General features: G+C 36.5%; 1 protein-coding gene across 3 annotated transcripts in view; it reads right to left on the bottom strand.

The window, feature by feature from the left end:
• The window catches only part of LOC145693400 (putative multidrug resistance-associated protein lethal(2)03659), a 309,144-nt gene that overhangs the window by 156,284 nt on the left and 133,931 nt on the right, over positions 1-18,929 (bottom strand). For all 3 annotated transcript variants that reach the window (XM_081769366.1, XM_081769367.1, XM_081769368.1), the window contains exon 8: positions 6,281-6,419. In XM_081769366.1, coding sequence (XP_081625492.1) covers positions 6,281-6,419 — 139 coding nt within the window. The remainder of the gene's footprint in view (positions 1-6,280; positions 6,420-18,929) is intronic.

Below are 18,929 nucleotides of genomic sequence, written 5' to 3'. Positions count from 1 at the left end.
ATCTTTTCCTAGATGTGACAAAAGTGAACTGTGTAGCAAATATGGTTGAAAACTTATTGAAAACTTACCATAAAGCTACTACATAAATAGAGATACAGTATTTCAATTTCTTCCAAGTTATATTTTTCTTTTTCTTCATAATGGTCTATGAATCATATTGATAGAAAAACTTATTTGTAGTTCATGGCGAAACAAAGATTTAACTTTCTATAGCAGTTTGTTTCCAGTTTATGTAAAATACTTCCAAAATTCTTACAAATCTGTGGTTCATAACTACAATATATAACATTACATCGAAGCATTTTGTTTTTCACACCTAATAACTCTTAGATTATTATTGGTAGCTTGTTATGTCAGATTTGTGATTCTGGGAAAACGCTACCTCAAAACGATATGTAACATGACTCTATTTTTAATTAAAAACTTTAACCTGAATTCAAGATGGCGAACTTCAAGATGGTGGCCATGATAATGCTATACAATATTAGGATGGTCTCTTCCTCTAGTTCCACTCTCCAAGATATCTCCCCATTGCCTTAAGCAGTTTCTAATTTACAAGAGTTTATTCCAGATTTTCCCCATATAAAATGCATTGTAAACGAATTCAAAACTTTAGGTCGCTTGAGACACCATTTAAAATTATTCAGTGGATCTAAATTTTATCCTGGCTTAATTTGGTCCCATATGGAACCATTTTAGGGGGTTCGTCCAAGGAAATTTCTAAATTTATTTTTTCCCATATAAATAAGGACCACCCGAATATCTATTTATATTTGAATTTTCTTCTGGATCATCGTTACACACGACGCATATGGATAACTTCGGTAAACTCTATTCTTTTATAATACAATAGAGCTATTTCTCATTATGATAAAGATACTTGTGTCAATTTGAATTAAGTTTTCAACTATAGAGTGATAAGCCAGCGTGTAGTCATTTCTGGCACCATACTCACTTGGTCTTATTACAATGTGTTCTCTAATAGAGAGAGCTTGGTGAAATACTCAATGTGTGCGAGGCAATCTCAAACTTGTGATGGTCTAAAGAATTAAGCTGTCAACGAGTGCTTCCTAATTAGAAAGTGGTTTCAGGAAGTATAAAAATGAAATTACTGGATTTGTTTAAGTGTGACTTTTTCGGAAATTCAAACAGCTAATGTCATAAATAACAAAATAATGGTGTAACAAACATTTCAGGATAGTGAATACAGACAGTGGCAAACTATGTATATACATAAAAAGTATATTTCATAGGATAATCGTAAATAGTTGGGACAATGGTTGGATCGTAACCAACGTCTACGGCAGTTTCCAAAACCACATCTTTCAAAGACTATGTTGTTGTTTGTGATATGGTGTTTTCTGGTAGGAGTGATCTAACATGTGTCTCTCCATCAAAACGAAATCATGTCTGCGATTAATTACAATGCTGAACTACATGAAATGGAGTGCAAACTTTTACGGAAGCATCCACCAATAGTCAACAGACGAATGTTCTTATCCCACGTTGCGCGACAATTCACGCCTACACAACGTGGCAGACTCTCCGAGAGTTAGTATGGAAGCGACTAACACGTCTTGTGGCATCTCTCACTTTTTAGCAGAGAAGAACATTCCTGATGATCAAGCAGTATAACGTGCGGTTGAGAACTTCTTCGTATCGTACACTTTAGATTTCTTTCATCTTGAAATCCATTGATTCAGTTGATTCAGCGAAGACAAAAATGGGTGCTTCCAGTAGATACTACTTTGACTAAATAGGTACTGTAGTTTTCATTCATTTTCGTTTGAAAGTGACACACGTAAGCCAAAGTTTCAATAGCGCCAAAGTTAGTCAAAGTTTTCAAATAAGAAATGCAGTGTTGGCAACTTGGTAAACACTTATTATTTCGAAATACCACTTTATCAGGTTATTACATACTCATAGAGCTTAAATAATGGTAATCAAACTATACAAATGTTATAGACAGAGCTATCTTGTTAACGTTAAGAGAAACACGCTCCTCCTTTGTAATGATTCAAAGAGAAATTAGAATATATTATTATTGATCTGCAAGAAAATTGTTCCCCAAAAGATTATATTAACTTTATTTACTAAAATATGTGAGATTACTACCCCAAAAATAGTCTTACACTAGTTTTGTAAAGAACTATTAAAAATGTAAAATTCTAAACTAATATATCACTATCTATTTTTGGAATATTGTGATATAGTGGCTGTAGGGTTGCCACCTTCTGGCATGCTTAAAGCGGTACACAGTTATCGAATCACCGATAACTCATCATGCGCAAATCACCGATTTCTCATACTCAAATTTGTACATAGAACAATTTATTACGAACAATAGAACAAAAATACATACGAGGTGCACACCAAAAGTACGAGCGGCTTTGTTCTAAAGTCCACACGTTTCGCCATTTAAAGAAAGAAACTGCATCGTCAGGGACCTCCTTCTTCGTTTCTAAGCAGTGCAGGTTTTGTTAGGTGGTAGCAGGCACTAGCAGCTAAGTCACAGTGTCTAAACGGGTAAGACGTGTTTCTGATACTGCCCGGGAACATGGCATTTTATATTGAGGACCAAAGCGTAGTTGTGAAATTTCTTACCACAGATGGACGTTGTGCAGCCGATATTCATCGCCAGTTGGAGGGCTGTGTGGTTATAGTACTCTTGCAGAAAACACTGCTAGGAAGTGGGTACGTGAGTTCAAAGCAGGTGAACGAATGTGAAAAATGAGCAGAGGTCTTGACGTCCAAAATAGCGACAACTGACGAAAGCATTGCTCTTGTTGAAAATTTCATTACGGAAGATAGACCTGTTACCGTACAGAAGATTTGTGATACACTGAGGCTAATAATGGGAAGAGTAAAACGAGTAATTACAATCTAACTGGGTCTAAGGAAAGTTTCTTTTCGCTGAATTCCCCGAATGCTTAATGACGATCGAAAAGAGGTAAAGATTCCATCAAGTGTTGAAAATTGGACATTCTGCACAAGAGGTTGACTCAATTTCTTGGAAAGTGTTGTAACAATGGATGAATGTTCCATTGTTCAACCCAGAAACAAAAAGACAGTCGATGCAGTGGAAACACACACATTCACCACTCGCTTAAAAAAATGTTAAGCGGTATTCAACGAGATGTTGTAGGCTATCTACTGGAATTCCCACGAACAAATATTGTCCCACCCTGTTTCAAAAAGTCATACAATTAGGCCTGTTTCGAGAACTTTTGTACACTTTAGATACAGAATTTTTGCCAAAATTGACTAGTGCAAAACGACTACAAATGGCAAATGACGATTAGGTTGTCCACATGGACAATGCACCGCTACAGCATGCTAACATTGGGAATTAATTCTTGGCTGATCTTGATATTGAACTTCTGTCACACCCACGCTACTCACCAGATTTAGTCCCAAATGACTTCTGGTTCTTCCCGAACACTAAGTATTCTCTTCGTGGGCGCCATTTTGCCAGCCCCTCGGAAATGCTATTTTCCAGTATCTGAAACACACTCTCAGATATTAATATGCCACATGGTAGACAAACAGGGGGCCACGGTGGCTCAGTGGTAGAGCGTTCACCACTGGTGCATGGGGTCCTTGGTCTCAGCTTGCGCCAAGTCAAGTTTGTGGTGGGCAAACACCGTTCGGAGTTCTCTCGTTTTCCCCCAGTTTCTTCATTCTACCATTTCATTCATTTCTCATCATCACCGTCTCCTTTAGCCTAGCCGGCATAACCGTTGGACGTAAAACTTAGAGATTTCATTTCATTTCTTTTCATTTCATGTTAGACAAACTGGACGAAGCGATGACAACTGTGTATCAACGAAGAGAAAGAGTTTGTTGAAAATAGACTCAGATTAGTTCCCTGTATTTCTTTTTTCTTGGAAATTAGAATGAAACGGCACGTGCTTTTAGTGTGCACCAGGTATATTCATAAACGAAAGTTTGCAAGAACATTTTAAACCAAAGAGACACCAAACGGAAAACCTGTTGGTGTTAGTTGAACATAAGTTATGAACCTTTGAACCAGTAGAAGCAAAAAATAACATCATTGGTGGTGATTTTAATCCTGCCAACACGATAAGTTTTAGCGATGCAAGCATACCGTTATCTCAATAATCATAGGTGCACATTGTGGGTCGAAATTAATAAATGTCACTAAGAATTTCTGTAGAACATTATGTGAGTGTTTCGGGTAATTTTGCGTGCCGCCATATAATGCTTTAGTCAGCGTAATTCAGGACACTGAAAATTTACTTAAAATTCGGGATGTTCCGTCTTATTCGGGACAGGTGACAACCCTAAATGGGTCTTCAGTACTAGTTTGAAATACACTATCATTTGAATAATTTACTTCAAAATTATTAATAGACTGGATATCCTATTTTATTCCGGTGTTCTTCTGACAAGGGAAGAGAGGAAGATTATATATGGAAGTGGAAGATGGTTTATACACCAATCAAAAGCACTAATGACACCTATTACGAAACTGTAATAAAAATTTTCCGAATGCATATACTGTGCGAGTTATATTAATATACAGGGTGTCTAGAAAATCCGTTGCCACCCCTAGAAATCGCAAACGGTACGACAGATGCCAAAACAGGAAAACACGTGTTTGATCATTTTAAAAGTACAATGTATCAAAGCAAAAATTGTTGTCCCAGGGCCACCCGCAGGGTCTCAGGCGGGATCCAACTCAAAATTTGCAAATGGTGACGAGATCAAGTAGCGTATCGTTCGAAAGCTGTTGGGAAATGAACGAAGATGAAACAAGTCTCTACTCTCTAAAATTACCATGTGCAAAATCGTAGCCGGTCAAAATGCCAGCAAAAACGTAATTGTAAATTCCATGGCCACTCTCATAATTCTGAAATGGTGCGACAGATGTCAAAACAGGAAAACACGTGAGTCATCATTTCGAAAGTAGAACGATTGAAAGTAAAAATATTTGTCCCAGGGTTCTCCACAGGATCCCAGACGGGAGCTCCCAACTGAAAACTTTCAAATCTCAAGGGGGGTCAAGTAGCATATTGTTTGAAAACTGTTGTTAAATGGAAGTAGGTGGAAGAAGTCTGGACGTTCTACGATAACTCTGTGGAAACATCTTGCGTTTTAGTTCTTTTTTCTGTAGTAGAATGTTCGTTTGTTTTCACTTTAATTCGTGTACGCAACGTAAAGAAAGGAAATGCGCGTACTATGAGATTCGCCTCTTCGGGGCCCATTAATGTGTAAAGAAAGAAAGAACAGAAGAAAGAAAAAGAAAAGAAACGACAAGAACAAAAAACGAACAGGGACGGAGATTATTATATTGAAGTGGAAGATGGCTTATACACTAATCGAAAGCACAAACTATGCTCATTAAGAAACTGTAATATTATTATTGGTCCGAATGCAAGTACGGTGCGAATCATATGCATGTTCACCGAATATTGTATCAGATAGCATCGGAAATGGTTTGAATAAAATCTAAAACTGATTTTCTAGACATTTGTGTTTGACAAAAGTGCTAAATCGTAGTTCATTTTACATGCACAGTGAATAACTACTTCCATACACATGTAGTAATTTCATTTAACAACAGCTTTCAATCAATATTCAATTTGACCCCCCTTGAAATTTGAAAATTTTGGGTAGCACCCCGTCTGGGACACTGTGGAGGACCCTAGGACAAATGTGTTTACTTTCAATCATACTATTTTCGAAATGATGACTCACGTGTTTTCCTGTTTTGACATCTGTCGCACCATTTCAGATTTATGAGGGTGGCCATAGACTTTACAATGGTGGCGTTCCTGACATTTTGACCGGCCACCATTTTGCACATGGTAATTCTAGAGAGTAGAGACTTGTTTCATCTTCGTTCATTTCCCAACAGCTTTCGAACGATACGCTACTTGATCTCGTCACCATTTGCAAATTTTGAGTTGGATCCCGCCTGGGACCCTTCCGGTGGCCCTGGGACAACAATTTTTGCTTTGATACGTTGTACTTTTTAAATGATCAAACACGTGTTTTCCTGTTTTGGCATCTGTCGTACCGTTTGCGATTTCTAGGGGTGGCAACAGATTTTCCTGTATATTAATATAACTCGCACAGTATATGCATTCAGAAAATTTTTATTACAGTTTCGTAATAGGTGTCATTAGTGCTTTCGATTGGTGTATAAACCATCTTCCATTTCAATATATAATCTCCTTCTCTTCCCTTGTGAGTTCAAATGAATCATATTTCTTCCACATTAGGAAAAAAAAGTTGAATCTATATTTGTACTTACATTTCGAGCAGTTAATTCACGTTGTAGAAGAAAATACGTAACAGCAGTTAAACAAATGTAAGCTCTCAAAAACATCAACCTGCATGTTGTTCCAAATCCTTCGTAAATGAAGTATTTCCATATCGTTGCTACTTCACGCCTGAAAAGTATCAGATGCTAAAATTCATTAAAATCTACTAACACAAAAATTGATACATGTATACATTGATACATTTTTAGAAATGATTATCTCCAAGACCAGTTGCAGAAGAGCTAAAGTGCTATGTTCTCTTCTTAGAGTTCCAACCTCTCTCTACCCAAAAATGTATGTTTGAAAATTGTTCAATGCCGACTTAAGAAATTTCCTCAAAGCACGTAAGGTATTTCTGAAAATGCTTTGAAATAAAGGTGAGTGAAAATGAGCATGTGCAAATTGATCACTTAGAGGAAGTTGTTCATCCCATAGACAATATACTAGGTGAAATGGAACCTACAGCCCTCCTGAATTTTCTAGGCACTTTCTCCTTCTTTCAAATGAAGTTATTTTTCTGTGAAAGTTCTTCATAAAGGCAACAAGTGTTTTGTTTGTTAGAAAAGCGTTGTTAGTCAGACAAGAGAATGTAATACAACTTTAACTTTCACTCGTCCATATGAAAAAGCATTTTACTAAAATCTATGTATCTCTAACATCTTTTACTAATATAGCTCTACAATGTAATTTATGAGATAATTAAAATATATTTTAATTTTTTCACTAAATTATCTATCTAAAAATATGTATTATTCAAGTATGTAATCGTATTGCTATATCTTTTATGTTATTCTCTAGCTTCCTGGAATCCAAGTGTGATGATAAGTAGCACATAACCAACATAAGATCCTAATAAATTTATTAGCAGAGTCTAATTAAAACCGGCATAATAATTTTTAACGTAAATAACATAAGCAGCTCACACATTTATCAGAGTTTTTTTTTTAATCTATGAGGTTTGCCCCAGATACCTCATCTTCAACAGCTAAATAAATTGGGCGGTATTCAGAGTGGATTCGTTAATCAAGGGTTAGTCAAGACTAGTTACTAAGAATACTAACTCTTTACTAAGGAAGGTGCACTTTTTGGTATTCAGCTTCAACTTTGAGTACAACTAAACTGATGATTTGGGTATGATTAACTTATATAAACCTAATGCATTGGGTGAGAAAAATAAATGTGCCAACTACGGAAAAGTAGATCAGCGCATGCGTAGTCTGTAAAAATGAAAATATATGAAATACGAGGGTCACTACGAAAGTTTTGAGATGTGAAACAACTTACACACTTAAAATCAATTTACCACTTACATTTTCCCAACAATGTACACTGTACACTGTTGCACCCTCGAACACCACTTTTGGAAGCAGTGTTGCCAGTCTTTTTCTTCAAGTGTTGAAAGTCCATTCTTGTAAGCCACTACAGCTTCTTCAGGGCTGCAAAATCTCTTCCCACGCATGCGATCTTTGATCCTGGGGAACAGAAAAAATCACACGAGGCCAGGTCAGGGCTATACGGCGGATGAGTTATAAGTTTAACCTCCGTAGATTCTAAAAACTGAATTGTGATGTTGATCGTGTGTGCGGACGCGTTGTCATGATGAAGCAAGATACCACGCAATCCAGTTCTTGGACGCCGTTCCCGAAGTTTCTGGAACACTTTTGTTAGGCAAACAGTGGTGTATCACAGAACAGTAACAGTCCTTTGTTCTACAAATGGAACAGTTGGAACATGGCCAGATTTGGAGAAGAAAGTTGCGACCATCTTCTTCCCCACACTTTGCGGTCGCTTCACTTTCGTGGGTGGATTTTCGTCTGGAAAGATCCAAACTGTAGACTGGCGTTTATTTTCAGGGCCAAATTGATAGAGCCAAGTCTCATCACCAGTAACAATGTTAGAGACGCGTCGAGAATTGCCTCCATCAAATCTTGCAAGCATTTCTTCACACAATGCCACACGCATGTGCTTCTGCTGTTCAGTCAAAGTGTGAGGCACGCAACGAGATGAAACCTTCCTGAGCCAAAGATGATCATGAAGAATTTTTGTTACTGCTGGCGATCCAATGTTCACTGTAGATTCAATGTTCTTGAAAGTTGTTCGAGGATTTTCTCGAATCATTTGTTCCACAGCGGCAATGTTTTCATCTGACACAGCTGTTGCCGGAGGTCCAGCTCTCTCTTCATCTTTAAGCGATGTCCAGCCTCTTCTAAATTCACCAAACCACCGAAAAATTGTAGCACGGGAAGGAGCAAGGTCCCCAAATGCTCCCTGGAAACGGTCAAGGCTTTGTGTCTCGTTCAAACCACTTTTGAAATCGTAAAGGATCATTGCCATAAAATGTTCCCTTTCGAGCTCCATTCTAGACAGTCGAATATTGCTCACATCAACAAACAAGTGAAGGCGATACGGCGATAAGCGAGGCGAGTTGAACCTTGCTTCGGTTCTTCGCTCTGGATACCACTACCGAACGCAATTGTTGGAATTCAAATACTGTGCCACAACAATGCGTATCTCAAAACTTTCGTAGTGACCCTCGTACGAAATGTTGTGTCGCACGCTAAACCGTGGGTAAAAGATTAGCCTCTGCTCTAGATTAATTAGTCACGTGTGATTAACTTCGTCAAATACTACGTCCTAATCAGAGACTCTGAATACAATTTTGATAACCATCCGTTAGTCAAACCTGTAGTATAGCGTTAATCAGACGCCAAAACGACTCTGCATAAGGCGGATTAAAACTATTTTGACTTATCAAAATAGTCATCATCTGCAACCACTTACTTTTGACATCGCTGAGCCAATGACTGGATTAAGTAGCGGAAGAAGGCATATGTTTTTCCCGCGCTACCCTAGCGAATTCTTTTAAGTTGGTCACAAGCGAACGGGTGAGGGTAGATTTACATCGAAGTTGCACACCCGAGTGTGACGAAATGTCACGTGGTATTATTATGGGGGTCAAGATGGAACAAAACGAGCCCTGCTGGGCTTCTAACCCCCTTAGCTCGCTCAGCTATATTTCGCAACGAAAGTAAATACCTTTTTATGCATTATAAGATATATTACGTATAAAGACAAATTAGTATTACAACGATAACATCATATATACTTGGGCAGAAAGTGCTTTAAGGTATGCACTTTCCCAAGAAAAGAAGAAAAAGAAAAGAAATAGTTAACAATTATTACTTATTTCTTTATGAAGGTAATTACAAAGAAAAGCTGACATAGGGCCAGTCCTACAATATCCTGATATTCTTTCTGATTACTATCAGTCAGAATTAGATATCAGGAAGTTGTCAGTTACTTTAACCCGTGGTTCGTTCTACAATATACTGTGCCTGATATTTTCTCTGTCAGATAGTTAACCCGAATCAAGGTTTTAACGGACCATTTGATTGATTGGTTTTCTGTTGATCATACTGAAAACAATTGAAACGTCAAATTTATAACTAAAATTTATAACGTTAATTTCGTTATATATTACACTCCATTTTATAATACTACACGTAATAACACAATCTGAGCTTTTAATTAATTCATTTATTTGATATTCCACCTCTAAAAATATGTAAATTAGATTAATAATTTAGATATGTTTTTATATATCATTCAATTTCAATAATTAAACTCTATATTTTATATAGAATATATTTCTTCATCTTCTAACTACACAAATTACATGGCGCTTACGTGCGGGCACTTGTAGCCAACGGGTACTACTTATTGTTATAAATTGGCATATATTCGAGCTAAAATGGTCTTCTAGGCCTCGCTATATATTGAACAATCTCCTCATCGTCCTCGGACATCATCAACAATTCTTCGATTTCGTCCATGATTCACTACACGACAACTAACAAGTAGCTGATAGCTGTTAACAGGCAATTGAACTTCCTGTCAAAGTACCAACCAGCTGATAGGGTTTATCAGCCACCTGTGTGTTATCAGGACATTGTAGAACACTTATCGGAAAAATGTCAGGAGGATATTTATATCAGACAGATATCAGAAGATGGTAGGATTGGCCCATAGAGATGAAAAATAAACGTTTTCTTTGTTTACAAAATGAGGTTTGATTAATTAAATGATACGAACTAGGTAAATAAAACGAATATTAACTATTGTTTTCGTTTTTATATATATGGTGCCTTATTACCGGGAATTGGATAGTCTGAAGTTTAGTATAGATTACCAATATAACTTTGTGTGATTTCTTTAAATAAATTCCGTCACCACGGATTATATATTATTAAGAAATAAAAAGAAAATATATGTTAAAATGGATGGTAATCGTCAATCTGCGCCAACAGTGCTTAATGTGTAGGAAATCTAACCACTGCTATTACCGGATCTGAGATTATGAAAACTCAATTACAGATGATGTTGCAAACTATAACAAGACAAATTGAAACACAATTTAAGCAAATGGATAATAAAATGGATCAGTTTAATGCGAGACTAGAGGATAGGATTGAACAAATGGAACAGTCCAATGCCAGGATAGAAGATAAAATTGAAGGACGATTTCAAAAGGTGGAACGTTCTCTTGAAAATATGCAGAGGGTCTTTAATGATGATGTCACGTCCTTAAAGGATAAGTTGGAAGTGCTTGAATCACAAGTGAATAGAGATCATAACCATATTGCTATATTGCAGAAACAGATCCAGACTATCGAAAGGAAGATGACTCCCAATCAAATTGAAACTAATGACATTAGCGGACAGAAATCCCTATAGAGAAAAGGCTTAAAACATCAATTGCTATAAATGAAGAAGAAGGTGATACTAGAAACAGGACGAGAAATCGTATGAAGGAAACACGTGTACCAATAATTGCATCAGATGTCGAAGTTCTGTCTAATACCGACAGTGATCAGGATATTCAGGAGGAGAGAAGGAAAAGGATATTATCTATCAAATTTAGCGATATCAAGTCGTTAACCAAATATAGTGGTCGTGTTGATGATATGCCAGTCAGTATGTTTCTGGAAAAATTTAAGGAGGAATGCGAATTAGTCGGCGTAGGTAAGGCTAGTTATTTGAAAATCCTTTCCCATGTACTAGTACCACCTTGTTCCATTTGGTACCAAATTTCTCAAAAGTAAATCCCCACGTTGAGCGGGTTTGCATATCCAGGATCCTAACCATGAAAACATTTACGATCACTCTAACCCCAATCATTTCACAGATTCAACCTGTTGTATATAAGTTATTAGGACGTAAAATTGAATATAATTTATACGAAAAAGACTTTTATGCATTGCAAGACCTGTAACTGCCAAATATTCACCACAAACTTATAGTCGTATCGACATAAACAAAAAGAAGTGTGAAGCAGGAAACTACTTTACCCAAAAGTCAAAAGAGACTCACTGAAGACATACAAACCGGTCGAGCGGTTTGGGTCACTAGTCTATCAATTAGAAGTTTATGTGTTCAAACCCTGAAGGGAGTATTCGTTTTTTCTGTTTTATTTTTTTAAAAGTGTGTTCCTATTTTCATCAGAGGACTAAGAACATTTCTTTAAATAAATCTTTGGCAACTACTTTTCTCTCAAATTCCATTAGAAGGGAACATTATATGAATTGCAAATCTAAAACCCACAGCTGAGAACAAAATATTATGTTCAATATTTCATTATTATCCTTTGATTTGTAATGAAAAACTAATTATAAGCATTGACGATTTCAGAAGATTCTCCCCCGGTAATTGTCAATATATGATGAGAGAAAACTGATAAAACATTATTAGTCCACTTTGAGCATGATCGAAGATAACTTATGGCCACGAAGGGGGAAATTTATGTCGACAGAGTCTCAAATTCTCCCACAGGTCATGCCCTGAAATCATCAGTTTGAAAGGTTTCCTTAACAAATAGAATATTACATTTATTTCTCGTTCTACGTTTTGAAATGGAAAAATCATAATTTTAAAGTGAATTATAATACGATAAGCATAAAGATTTATAGAACTAATGAAGTAAATATTCTTGTGTAAGTTATCGATTTCTAATCAGATTAAAACTCGAATATTCGTTTGCAGCGCACTTTAAAGCAAATCCTCTCTATATATAATTCTTACTGGAAAGTATGTTTAACTCCAATTACTTAATCAATATTTTTAATAATATATTTTTATTGTAATACTTTTACTATTCAGTGTTGTATACACTACATTTCCCAAAGCAAAACCTCGCAAATGTATAGTGGACTAGTGAATATTATCAAATAAACTATCATTTTGTTTACGCAAATACTGCATCGCCTCATTTGAAACTTCGTACTTTAAATAATATTAATAATAATAATAATAATAATAAAATCATAGCCATACCTTTATCAGAATTTTAGGCTTAGTCAATAAATGAATTCAACGTGGTCTCTATTCGAAGTTCTATTTAATCGAATCCGATAGAAATACAAAGAGAAACTTCGAGAACAAGTAAAAGAAAAATGTTACTTTGGTGGGATTGGAAGTAACTTTTACGAGTTCTTTACAATTTACAAACAAATGCCTTAGACAGTTTTTTAATTTTCTTTAAGTTAACTGATTCACCGAACTTATCTGGGTAACTTGTCTCTATTTTCTACTCGGTTATATACGTTTTACAATCCTTTCCGTTAATCTTGAACGACAGGAACACGAATACAAAAACATCTAAGAGAATTAAAATTCCAAACTCTCCCACCAGGAATCGAACCCGGAACCCCATACGCCTTAGGCACACGTGCTAGCCACTAGACCATCGGGGAAAGCAAGTGAAATGCATTTTGTAATATCTGAAGTTTACACTTATTTCATCCTGCTGTAATAATGTTTACCGTATTCGTTACTTTGAGGAATGATATATATGTTATTCATATAGGTTCTATTACATATTCGTTCATAAATATTATATAAATTATCAGAATTATTCATAATCTTCCATGGAAATTCACTGGCGCATGCACAGTAGACAGACAGTGTAATTGAAAGGTGAGTTCAACAGATATTATATATTTCGCCGACATTATTTAGTAGCTATGTAGAAGAGATAGCAAAAATGAGTTTTCATAATGAAGATGGAATTTCGGTAGGAGATTGAATGACGGGGTGTATACGGTTTGGGGTTGATATGATTGTTGTTGCAGAATCTAAAAAGAAAATTAATAAGATGTAGAAAACTTGAGAAAGCCTTCTGAAAAATATGGGATGAAAATAAATGTTAGAAAGACGAAATCCATGGTGATTGAAACGAAGCGATCGGTGTCAAATATAGAAGTACGAGCGGGAAAAAAAAACAGGTGACTAGTTTTTTATGTCTGAGTAGTATTATTAGTGATATGACATGCGAACGTGAAATAAAAGCAAGGATAGAAATGGTGAAAGAAACCTTTAGGATGAAGAAAATACTATTTTGTGGGGCCTTAGAGTTGAAAAAAAAAGACTCATAAAAAGCTTCGTGTACTGTATTTTACTGTATTTATAGGAGAGAAACATGGACATTACGCAGAAATGATGAGAAACAATTGGAGGCTTTCGAAATATGTGCGTGGAGAAGAATGGAGAGAAACAGCTGGGTCGAGAGGAAAACGAATGAGAGGGTTGGTAATGGAAGGAGAAACATATTATTAAGAAGACGAAGAGAAACTGGTTGGAATATTGCTTAAGAAAGAACTGTATCATGAGGGATGTGCTAGAGGGTATGGTGGCAGGAAAGAGAGGGAAGGGACGAATTAGACTATATAGAAACATAATTAGGCTATTGGTGATATCAAAGCAGAAAAATCGTATGTGAAGATGGAGAGGTTAACAGAAGATTGTGGAGCATGGCAGCTTCTTAGCTGGTAATGGCGGAATGCTTCTGATATAATGATGCTGATGATGCACAGAAGAAACAGAAAGATCCACTTTACTGTCATTGCTAATACGAATCACAGTGCAAATTTCTACAAGTTGTTAAAATGCCTAGCTCTAAAGGCTGTAGAGAACTATCTTTTAGTCTGCGAGGAGAAATTATAGTCGAGTAAAAGTGGAACAAACTCTCATTCAGATCGCTTGGGTTTTGGGCTGTGACGAGAAAGCAGTGAAGAAATAGATTTAGCAGTATGACAAATAATAATAATAATAATAATAATAATAAAAATGACAATAATTTATTTCACAATTCATTCCTGCCAGTAGCTTTCGCCCCCTTACTCCCACTTCATGCTTACTCAGGAGGAAGCTGCGCTTCCCCAGGTTGGGAACCACTACTTTCCATTAAGGAATTCTGATAGCCTGTTAGAAATTTGCATTCTGACTAATATCAGTAAACTGCATACTTCTGTTTCTACTGCGCATGCACCAGTAAATTTCCATGGAAGATCATGAATAATTCTGATAATTTATATAATATTTATGAACGAATATGTAATAGAACCTATATGAATAACATATATATCATTCCTCAAAGTAACGAATACGGTAAACATTATTACAGCAGGATGAAATAAGTGTAAACTTCAGATATTACAAAAGGAATTTCACTTGCTTTCCCCGCTGGTCTAGTGGCTAGCACGTGTGCCTAAGGTGTATGGGGCTCCGGGTTCGATTCCCGGCGAGGGAGTTTGGAATTTTAATTCTCTTAGATGTTTTTGTATTCGTGTTCCTGTCGTTCAAGATTAACGGAAAGGATTGTAAAACGTATATAACCGAGTAGAAAATAGAGACAAGTTACCCAGATACGTTCGGTGAATCAGTTAACTTAAAGAAAAGAAAAAACTGTCTAAGGCATTTGTTTGTAAATTGTAAAGAACTCGTAAAAGTTACTTCCAATCCCACCAAAGTAACATTTTTCTTTTACTTGTTCTCGAAGTTTCTCTTTGTATTTCTATCGGATTCGATTAAATAGAACTTCGAATAGAGACCACGTTGAATTCATTTATTGACTAAGCCTGAAATTCTGATAAAGGTATGGCTATGATTTTATTATTATTGTTATTATTATTATTATTATTATTATTATTATTATTATTATTATTATTATTATTATTATTATTATTATTATTATTTAAAGTACGAAGTTTCAAATGAGGCGATGCAGTATTTACGTAAACAAAATGATAATTTATATGATCAGTTTTAATATGATCAGAAATCGATAACTTACACAAGAATATTTACTTCATTAGTTCTATAAATCTTTATGCTTATCGTATTATAATTCACTTTAAAATTATGATTTTTCCATTTCAAAACGTAGAACGAGAAATAAATGTAATATTCTATTTGTTAAGGAAACCTTTCAAACTGATGATTTCAGGGCATGACCTGTGGGAGAATTTGAGACTCTGTCGACATAAATTTCCCCCTTCGTGGCCATAAGTTATCTTCGATCAAGCTCAAAGTGGACTAATAATGTTTTATCAGTTTTCTCTCATCATATATTGACCATTACCGGGGGAGAATCTCTGAAATCGTCAATGCTTATAATTAGTTTTTCATTACAAATCAAAGAATAATAATGAAATATTGAACATAATATTTTGTTCTCAGCTGTGGATTTTAGATTTGCAATTCATATAATGTTCCCTTCTAATGGAATTTGAGAGAAAAGTAGTTGCCAAAGATTTATTTAAAGAAATGTTCTCAGTCCTCTGATGAAAATAGGAACACACTTTTAAAAAAACAAAACAAAACAGAAAAAAACGAATACTTCCTTCAGGGTTTGAACACATAAACTTCTAATTGATAGACTAGTGACGCAAACCGCTCGACCAGTTCGTATGTCTTCAGTGAGTCTCTTTTGACTTTTGGGTAAAGTAGTTTCCTGCTCCACACTTCTTTTTGTTTGTGGTGAATATTTGGCAGTTACAGGTCTTGTAATGCATAAAAGTCTTTTTCGTATAAATTATATTCAATTTTACGTCGTAATAACTTATATACAACAGGTTGAATCTGTGAAATGATTGGGGTTAGAGTGACCGTAAATATTTTCATAGTTAGGAGCCTGGATATGCAAACCCGCTTAACGTGGGGATTTACTTTTACTAGAAGAGCATCTTTAAAATCCTCATAACTACGTAACGATCCTTTAATTGCCTTGTACAGTCAGCGACAGTAGAAAATGGAGGTTGGATACATAACAAATGATAGCTTTTTCCAGTAGCAGAATAGTTTCACTCGATGTCTGATAGTTGGTCAACCAACATGACAGCAAATACGTGCCCGAAAACATAACATGCCAGGATATTCCTCCATTTGGAGGAAAAAGTATTATTGTCTGAGAGCATCAGTTAGAGAAACAACCACGAGATAAATCTGCAGAAATTCCATTCATATTAAGTTCAAAGAGATAGGAATTAATGCAAAGAAAATGAAAAGAATAATACGCTTCATGCAGAAACCGAAAAAGTACGGAAAGCTAAACAAAATGAGAAAAGAAGGAAAGGAAAGAGCAAAAGACATGGGAATAAATTAAATATTAACACTTAAGGATAAACAGTGTCCGTCTTTCCCCCTGCCCCCGTCTTGGTTTTTCTCCCTTCATAGGATAAATCTCTTTCAGTATCAAACACGAACATCATTTATAGTGTTGAATTCCTTGAAAAAAAATTTAACTCAGTCTAGGCCGAGACTCGAACCCCACACCCTTAGAATGACAGTCTCACGCGGTATCCACTTACCTACACTAGTTTTATTATTACCTTCTTGAAAAATACAAAATGGACTCAACTAGCTGAGTCTAAACATGAAAAGTACTAGACATAAATATAAAAATCACCAATTCTGGGTCTACAACTATAAATGCAGAGAACTAGAAATAAAGAAATGCAAAAGTAAAAAATAATAATAATAATAATAATAATAATATGAACAATGATAATAATAATAATAATAATAATAATAATAATAATAACAAAAAAAAAACACGAGAGAGGAACTTTAGTTCATGACAAAAGCACTTCTAAAAACCTACTAAAAGAAATCCTTTCCTGCTGCGGAGAATAACATTTCCGGCGTGTACGTTGAAGAAAATCAAAATAAGTGCGTGCATCCAGTAACGTGATATGCCGCTGGAAATATAGTAAAGTGCTGGCTAGCAGGAAAAGCACTGTCCGATGCTTAGTGGGGGGAAAAAAATGAAAGTCCGGCAGGAGCAGATGATCAATGTGAAACTGTGCACTCGGACGACGAGTGATACGACCCACCATCACCTGCAAGGCGTTCCATATCACTGGCGCTCCCTCACATGTTGTAAACCGATGAGCCAAAGTGTCCTCAGAACGACATATAGTACACAAAGCATCAGGTGCTCGTTGTATAGCATAAAGCCGCGCACGTGTTGGGATAAGTTGATGGACTACTTGAAACCATAACACTTGCATATAGGGAGGTAAGATTGGGTTCCAAATGTTAGCCCAGACTTGCCGCCACTCTATATGTGGAAAGTGTTGTACTACTCGTAACTGAGTCGGCTGAGAGGACAATGTGAAGAGAACAGAATATAATGAGCGAGCATTGTGCTGCTGGGGGACCAAAGGCACCCCGGCATAAATCCAATATCGAATAAAGATCAACACATATTTCGGACACTGATCGGCAAATTGAATAAAAGGGGGATTGACAGGGTGAGCGTACTCCGGCCAAAAACAACTAAACCAATGGTTCGTAATAGAATCGACGGATGAAAGACCCACGTAGGAATCTGCCATGAAGAGAGTTTGACATTTGAGACGGATATGAACTAAACCGAGACCACCGCGGGAACGTGAGAGATAAATGGCAGTTCTGGGGATGCGAAAATAGTAACCCCGCCATATGTGCCAAAGGAACAGAGATTCAAATCTTTTGGCGTAAATCTCAGGGAGGGGAAAGACCCGAGCCCTATACCACAATTTAGATGCCACGTAGATATTGATAAACTGAATGCGATGCCATAAATGAAGTCGACGAAATCGGAGGGTGAAGAACAACCCTCGAATTTGCTGAAGGAGAGGTTGCCAAACTTCGTCATAATGGGGAGTGGGAAGGGACGTGAATGGAATGCCTAAAATAGTTAAGGATGTCACATGCGGTATAGGCTGCGTACCTGGGGTAGGAGAGGGTAACTGAAAGCCGTGAAATTGTAACACTTGAGTTTTCTTTTCATTAAACTGAAGACCAGAGCAACGCGAGAATCGTTTGAGAACCAGAAAGACACCCTGGAGAGCAACTGCGTCAACCCCTGTGATAGTCAAATCATCAGCGAAACAATAGATGTTTTGACAAGTAAAGAGGGTAGGGCCTGGGGGAGACATTAGCGCCAAACGATGGAGAAGAGGGTCTATAACTAAAGAAAACAAAATAGAGCTTAAACTACAGCCCTGACGCAATCCTCGTTTTAAGGGAATGAGGTCAGATAGATGTCCATTAATTTGGAGACGAAACGTGGCGGTGGTGTATAAATTCGAAATTACTTGACAGAAAGCTGCGGGAAAACCCCAAGCGTCGAGGGTTAGACGAAGGAAATTATGATCGACACTATCATAAGCCTTCTCTAGGTCTACTGCTAACGCTCCGGCTGGGACACCGCGAGACTGAAAGTATGCAAAGAGGTCTCGAAGAGTACGAAGGGTGAATTGAATGTTATTCGATTCGTGCAGGGCTGCTTGATACGGACTGATAAGTTTCTGTATGATG

This window comes from Thermobia domestica, chromosome 8, assembly GCF_964235325.1.
Source record: "Thermobia domestica chromosome 8, izTheDome1.hap1.1, whole genome shotgun sequence".
Lineage (NCBI taxonomy): Eukaryota > Metazoa > Arthropoda > Insecta > Zygentoma > Lepismatidae > Thermobia > Thermobia domestica.
Note: the sequence above shows the minus strand (reverse complement) of the source record. Positions and strands in the feature narration are given on the sequence as shown.